The sequence below is a fragment of the Triticum urartu genome, chromosome 2A (genome assembly GCF_056163025.1).
Source record: "Triticum urartu cultivar PI428250 chromosome 2A, HENAU_Tu73, whole genome shotgun sequence".
NCBI lineage: Eukaryota > Viridiplantae > Streptophyta > Magnoliopsida > Poales > Poaceae > Triticum > Triticum urartu.
In genome coordinates this window covers 126770445-126777194 of record NC_141874.1, presented here as the reverse complement: position 1 = coordinate 126777194, position 6750 = coordinate 126770445, and the positions used below count along the sequence as shown (strand labels likewise).

General features: G+C 56.6%; 1 protein-coding gene and 1 non-coding gene across 2 annotated transcripts; one reads left to right on the top strand and one right to left on the bottom strand.

Annotated features, from left to right (window-relative positions):
• Positions 1-223: 223 nt before the first annotated feature.
• On the bottom strand, positions 224-1508 carry LOC125514838 (uncharacterized). Its single transcript, XM_048680206.2, has one exon. The coding sequence runs from the start codon at positions 1261-1263 to the stop codon at positions 454-456; it is 810 nt and encodes a 269-aa protein (XP_048536163.2). The 5' UTR covers positions 1264-1508; the 3' UTR covers positions 224-453.
• A 4122-nt stretch (positions 1509-5630) lies between these two features.
• TRNAL-AAG (transfer RNA leucine (anticodon AAG)) lies at positions 5631-5711 on the top strand. Its single transcript has one exon. It is a non-coding gene; the product is annotated as a tRNA-Leu (tRNA).
• Positions 5712-6750: the final 1039 nt, after the last annotated feature.

Below are 6750 nucleotides of genomic sequence, written 5' to 3'. Positions count from 1 at the left end.
GCAACGGGTGGCCAGAGAAAAACAAGAGCCGGACAACAAGTTTGGCAGGGTGAATATACTAGTACTGTCAGCACTGCTTACAGTTGCAGGTCGACAGAGAACGGAAGTATAACTGAATAACGGTATGGTGGGTTGCTGTCGCTGCTGAGCCGAATTGACCGCTTGCAAGTTGCAAAATTGAAAACAATGGCGTGTAGGAAGAACGAGAAGGAACGACGAAATGTATGGAGGCAAACTTGTTTTCTTCTCTTTGTGGTGTCATGCCGGAACATGATCATTCTATCCACATGTACATCACACATCTATAAAAATCTGTACAGTTTTTACTCCGAGTAAGAGTAGGAGTGACCGGGAGGGAGACGCTGGGAAAACTTGCGACGACGCCACGCAAGGAAGACGGCACATCGCTAAAGGTTGGGGGGGGGGGAAAGGTCCACCGTGCCGGCCCAGGTGTCAGCATGAGCCCGCCGGCTGCGGCGGCTTCGTCTGCCGCGACGACGCGCTGCTCTCGCCAACGCCGGCGAGCCCCATCTCTATGTCTCTGGCAGCGTCTTCTTCCTGAGGCGCTGGGGGCGGCGATGATGCGCCGCCACACCCGAGTAGCCGCCGCAGCCCGCACGCCCCGGCGGCCGGCGCTTGCGCTTGCGACGGAGTAGGCGCTGATTGAGGTGTTGTTGTGGTGGGAGACGGCTGCTGCGGCTGCGCGCGGCCGGTGCTGACGTCGTCCTGGGAGCCGAAGAAGAGCACGTTGGTGGGGAAGTTGGGCGACTCCTGGTCGGCCTCGGGCGCCTGGACGGGCGCCGGCGGCAGCGGCGGCGCGTCGACGGCCGGGCAGCGGCAGAGCGGGCAGGTGGAGTGCGACTTGAGCCACATGTCGACGCAGTCGACGTGGAAGCCGTGGCCGCAGCGGGGCAGCACGCGCGCCGTCTCCCCGGCGGCGAGCTCCGTGATGCAGACAGCGCAGTCCATGGCCTCGCCCTTGGCCACCTCCCGGCGGGGCAGCGACGCCATGGACGCGTCGTCGAGGCCCCCGTCGTAGAACCAGGGGGCGACGCCGTCCCCCGCCCCGGCCCTCCCGTCCCCGCCGCAGAACAGGAAGCGCAGGTGCGCCATCACGCCGCTCCCCGGCGGCGGCGGCGCCCCTCCCCGGGACCTCTTGGCGCAGAGGAATATGTAGAAGCAGAGCACGAAGGAGAGGAAGATGGCCATCACCGCCGCCAGCATGGTGGCCGCCGCCGCGGCCGTCGTCGCCGTCACCGCCATGTAACCACCCACCCCTCTCGCAAGAATCGCCTCGCCCTGGTGCAAACGACAGCGGCCGTCTTCCCTCTCCCTCCTCGGTATCCGCTCCTCGTCCTCGCAAGCTTCTAGGCGGCGCGTGCGTGCGCGGAGAGAGTCAGTATATATTCAGGCCAGCGGGCTGTGGCTCGCGCTGGAGATGGATGTAAGAATGGGATTAACGTAATGGAGCGCGCGCTGCTACTTATACGGGGGCGGAGGGGATAAGAGGGAGGGGGAGGAGGAGGAGAACAAGACGGGTGTGGGGGCTTGGCGCGGGGGTTTGGAGGAGAAGGTGAGCGAACGGGCGGACTGTGGAGGGAAAGCGAGGATGGCGACGGTTTTCAAAAATGTTGACGCGAGCAGAGCTGAGCAGAGCAGCCATGGTGGGTTTGTTCGTTGGACGGACCTCCCCGCCACGGCCATCCCCGTCGGCCAATCTCGCGCGATGGCGTCGCCGGTGTCCGTTGCACGGTTGCACCAACGATGCAACCACAACACCACGTCGGTAAAACCCCTGAGATCGACCGGTCGACGCACACGCGGCCCCGTACGTGGCGCCAGTTAATATAAGTAAAAAGCAGAGCCATCCACTGACTGACTGACTGACACACAACCCCCGGGCAACTGACACGATTCTGTACTCATTCTTTTATTATATTATTATTACTCCGTATTAGATTAGTTCTAGTGTTCTAGCCCTGGTTGGATCCTGATTTTTTTTCCTCGAACCCTGGTCTGGTTTGCTGCAGGACACACCGCCGGATCGGGGGACACATTTGGACGGACCCAACCGCCAGGGCCAGGAAACGTGGGCCGGATGCCGGCAGCGCGTGTCACACGCCGCCCGCCCGCGGCCGGTCCCGGCCGTATAGATAGCTTGACGTGGATACGCCGATCGATATGCTTGAAGCAAGCAACGGAGCTGGAGGTGCCCCGCCCCGGAATCCTTCCATCCATCACAACGGGTGGACCACATCACGGGAGGTTCGTTCGGTATAGCGGTTTGTTGCCCCCCTACCCCTGTCCCTTTCCCCTTCCGGTATGCGTCTCGGGTTCGAGATCGAATTCAATTCGAACCCGACCGGGCGAACGAAGGAATGAGTCCGGTCCGTGTGGCTGTGGCATCGGCTCGGCGTTTCCTGGAAGCGACCGGAGGAGGGGACGGCGGCTTGGTTGAGTGCGGCTCAGTCCTAAGCTAAGCAAGCCGCCTTATCTTACTTGGCTGGGAATTCCGGGAGAGTTGACCGGCATATCCAAGTGCCAAGCCATCTTCGTCTGAACTTCATTAATTAGCTTAGTTTGGATGGTTACTACTCGACGAGACGTACTCGCGCCTCCGATGGGTGCGACCGATCGGACGCCACATGCATGTTCCTGCTACAACGCTAATAAGACTTCAATTGATTTGATTAGTAGTATTATTATCATCGCGGAAAATGACGTGAATCGATGTATGAACTCTCAAGATAAGCCCGAACTGGTGCAAGTCGTTGCGAAGCCAAGTTGCCCGTCTCTGACCCGTTGGGTTCGCTGTATCCGCAGCCGACTCGCCGTCGGGGTCAGGGGCGGCAGCGCGCACGCGGCCAGCCGGTTCGGCGTAGCGGGACGTGGCCGGCGCCCGGGCTTTGGCAGCGACGGCACGGGACGGACGGACGCGCGCGGGGAGCGGGGGAGGACAGCGACGCGCGGGGTCTCCGGCCCGGCCCCGTGCGCTGCCGCCTGCCTGCTGATGATGCCCATGATGATTCTTCCGCCGTTGTTAAAAAATCTGCCTGGTGTCCGGACCCTGGCTTTTGAACCAGGTCGGCTCAAACACCGGGGGAAAGCGCGCCACGCACGCGTCCATCATGCGGGACGCCGCGCGCTGATGCTCGCTCCTCCGTGGATCGCTGCTGGCTGCTGCCTTTGACCGGCCTCAAAGCGGCTTTGTCATCCCCCGTTTCTCGACAGAAAGGGTGCCTTTTCTCCCGTCGAGAAAATTAGTTAAACGAAAAGAGCGGGCGCCTTTCTTCCATCCGGTAGTTTTGTGGCTCTAGTACACAAGAAAAGAACACTGCTAGGGTGCCGAGCCTCTGAAATTCCGAGCATGCAGACCGAGTAGTCGCGTGATTTCGTGCGAGTTGGCGGCTGATGTTTCTTTTTGCTGATTTGCGCTGCAATTATCCGATCGCGTAGGACGCTGACTGCGAGCCTGAACTTTTTTCTTTTCTCTTTGAGACAAGACTCCGAGCCTTAATTAAGATAGCTGCTGCGGCCGATCGTCGTCACGAGCCGAGAAAACGGTTGCAGTTTGAATCCAACATGGTACGTACATGAGTTCGGCACTTCCCCGCCAAAAAAAAAGTTGGGCACTGTGGGGGGTCCTTCAAGCCCTCGTGCGGCCGACATGGCGCCGCACGCGCTGGCCCAGAAGCCGCGAACCGAGGTACGTGTGCGCGCGCCCGGTCGGCCAGGAAGATTTTGTTGTGTGCTCCATCCATCCACACGACACTGACCTGAAGGCTCTGGCCAATACGATGGAGCGTACAGGTGTTAGGGCCAAATTAACCACACGCAAACGTGTTTCCGGTCGACCACCATGCATGGGAACGGGATATTTCTCATCGGCTAGGAGGGGAGACGATGCGGCACGCCTCGGCACGGGCCACTTGGTATTCCGCTGCAGACGGAACAACGGAACAACGGACGATCACGACGGATGCATATGAACGGGCGATAAAAGGGGATGCTTCGTTTATGCCGACCGATCACTCTTCCGTCGCCCTGTCAAGGATGATGCGATTCTCCATCGACAGATGAGCGTACAATAAGAACGAACAGTGTGCTCCCGTGCACTCGTACGCTTGACGATATAGACACGGAAAGGCTACCAAAAACTGCGAAAATGCGCAGGGGCACACAAGTGCGGGGGCATTCACCTGCGGAAATGCCTGCAGTCATCCATCTGCGCCGTGATCCGGATTTTTAGAGAGAAAATTGTTGAAAAAATGATGGAAATTCTTAACTGCCTGAATACGAAACAATATACGTGTTTATTTTGTATAAATACTTCTGTGGGCCCTACTTGTACACGTGTCTACCTGTGCGTATCCTAGATCCCCTGTTCTGTTACATACCTTATTCCATGAGTTCCGACAATTGTTCATCTTCTCCTTCCTTCGTCCCTGCCTTGCTCTTAAGTTATGTTTCAGTTCGGTTTTTTCCTTTTTTTTTATCTCCGTTGCCCATCTGTCCAATTCCTTCCTTTACATGATCTTTCACGCCCGAACGAGCTGCGGCGAGTCACATACGTCGACTGTCGGCATCTACGTGGGCGAAAAGCTCTTCGGAATGGCCCAGCCGGCTGTCGAATCCTCCTTTGTCCTAACGTGGCCGGACGGCGTCAAAGCTGGGATGGAAGGGGTGCGGGGTTCCGGGCGCGTCGGGGGAGACAACTGCTTGCCCATGCTCGCACCTCCCTGTGACGCCGCCGCCGCCTTCCTCTCTCGCTGCCGGCGTCGCGGCATCTTCCCGGCAACGTTCTCTGCCTTGCAAGACGGAGCCAAAGGAAGGGACGCCGACGGACGAGGCGGTCTGTGTCTCTGCCGCGGCGGTCGGGTATGGACCGGATGACATCTACGACGGTGGATCGGGACCGATGGTGAGAATGGGAAGCAAGGGTGGCGGGCGGCGAGGGCTCGGGAGCGGGAAAGGTTGGAGGGCGGCAGGAGGCGGACCGCGTCTCCACCACGGCGGTCGGGGATGGGCTAGACGACATCTACGGCGGTGGATCGGGACCGGTGGTGAGGATGGGGAGCAAGGGTGGCGGATGGCAAGGGCTCGGGCGCGAGAAAGGTTGGAGGGCGGCGAAAGGAGGAGGAACGATTTGATAGATTTGGTACAATTTGCGGTGGGTCGGTTTGTCCGCCCCATATTTAAGCTGGATATAAGGGGTGCCGATCAATCCGAGCATTTTGAGGCTTGTTCAAGGCGCTTGTTTGGGTTGAATTTTTGTGATCGAGCGACCTGTCTAGACGTTTGAGACGGCTTTGGAGTGTCCAGCTCTAGATGCTCTAACCTAGCCTTCATGGTTCAGATGAATACTGACTACGCAGGTTTGCAACTCTTCGGAGGGCAACTGCGTACCAATCACACGCGCCCTTTTTCCAGTGGTTGCACCGGCAGATGGTGTTGATTCAAGGGTGCCCAAACACCGGTGCTCTCTCTGGCTCGCTCTCAAAAGACAAACACACCGGTGCACCAATCCACCAAAAGTCTCGTGTGTCTCTGCGGTGCACTGTTCCTTTTGCAAGGTGCGGCCCCGGCTGGCTGGCCTTTTAATAGTGCGAAAATACAAATATAGCACAAATGATCAGATGGCCGAGTTGGTCTAAGGCGCCAGATTAAGGCTCTGGTCCGAAAGGGCGTGGGTTCAAATCCCACTCTGGTCAATTTCTTTTTTGTATTTTTTTCATAACACAATTTCTGGCACGATACTTTGCCTGGGCAGAGACCGCAGGATTTCTTCTCCGCTCAATCCCTTCTCTCCGCCAGGCCATCTTCCATTCCCTACAAACAAGTTCAACGTAGTAGTGTACAAAGGAACATACACACACGCAGTCTCGAAAGTTCGCAAACTAGCTGGCCTCGCCTTCCTCCCCAACCAAACACGCACGTTCAACATATACTGTACAAAAGGGACACTAGAGATTTATCATGGTGGATGGCCTGGAACAATGTGAAGCCTTTCTTATTCCTGCTTGATCATTGGAACGACAATAAAAATATGGATGATATAGTAAAGAAGGTACCGCACGGTCCACAAGTCTGGAGATATTTCTGGACCGTGGGAGTGGGTTCAGTAAATTAGCTGAATCTGCTGATGCTCCTGATGTTGTACATGGTACGGAGCATACTTGATGAATAAATTGTAAAAAAAATTCTTCAGAATCATAGGTTAGTTCGGTGCCATCTGTTTCATTTATCTTAGGTTTTCATCATGTAAGTATCTCATCTATGCTGGCATGCCGGGAATGCCGGTTTGTAGCAGTCTTCACGCAAAATCTCATACTAGTCAGAATCATGACGAGCAGCTTGTGTGTTTTCAATCATGGCAGTTGAGAACCTTGTGGCTCATGGTAATCAGGGCAACGATGCGCTTCATCAAGGAATGGTTCAAGCTCGACTACCTCGACATCTCATCCTGGACCACGATGCGCTTCATCAAGGACTGGTGGCTCAACATGTCGGCCGCCAATTTGCCGAACCGGAAGGCGATTGCCTCCCCCACTATGCTAACACGCTGGACCATATGGTGTGAGAGAAATGCAGGGGTGTTTTGTCACAAGTCTGACGCTTCCGTTCATCTTGCCTTCAAACATATAGAGCGAGGCCAGCCTTTGGGTAAGCGCAGGCGCAAAGCACTTGGGTCAAATCATGCCGGGAGAGTAGCGGCATTGTAATCTTTATTTTCGATTTTCATTGTAAAAG

What these genes read in the sequence shown, in the direction of transcription:
- LOC125514838 (XM_048680206.2), bottom strand. Translation starts at nt 1,263, where the DNA reads ATGGCGGTGACGGCGACGACGGCCGCGGCGGCGGCCACCATGCTGGCG.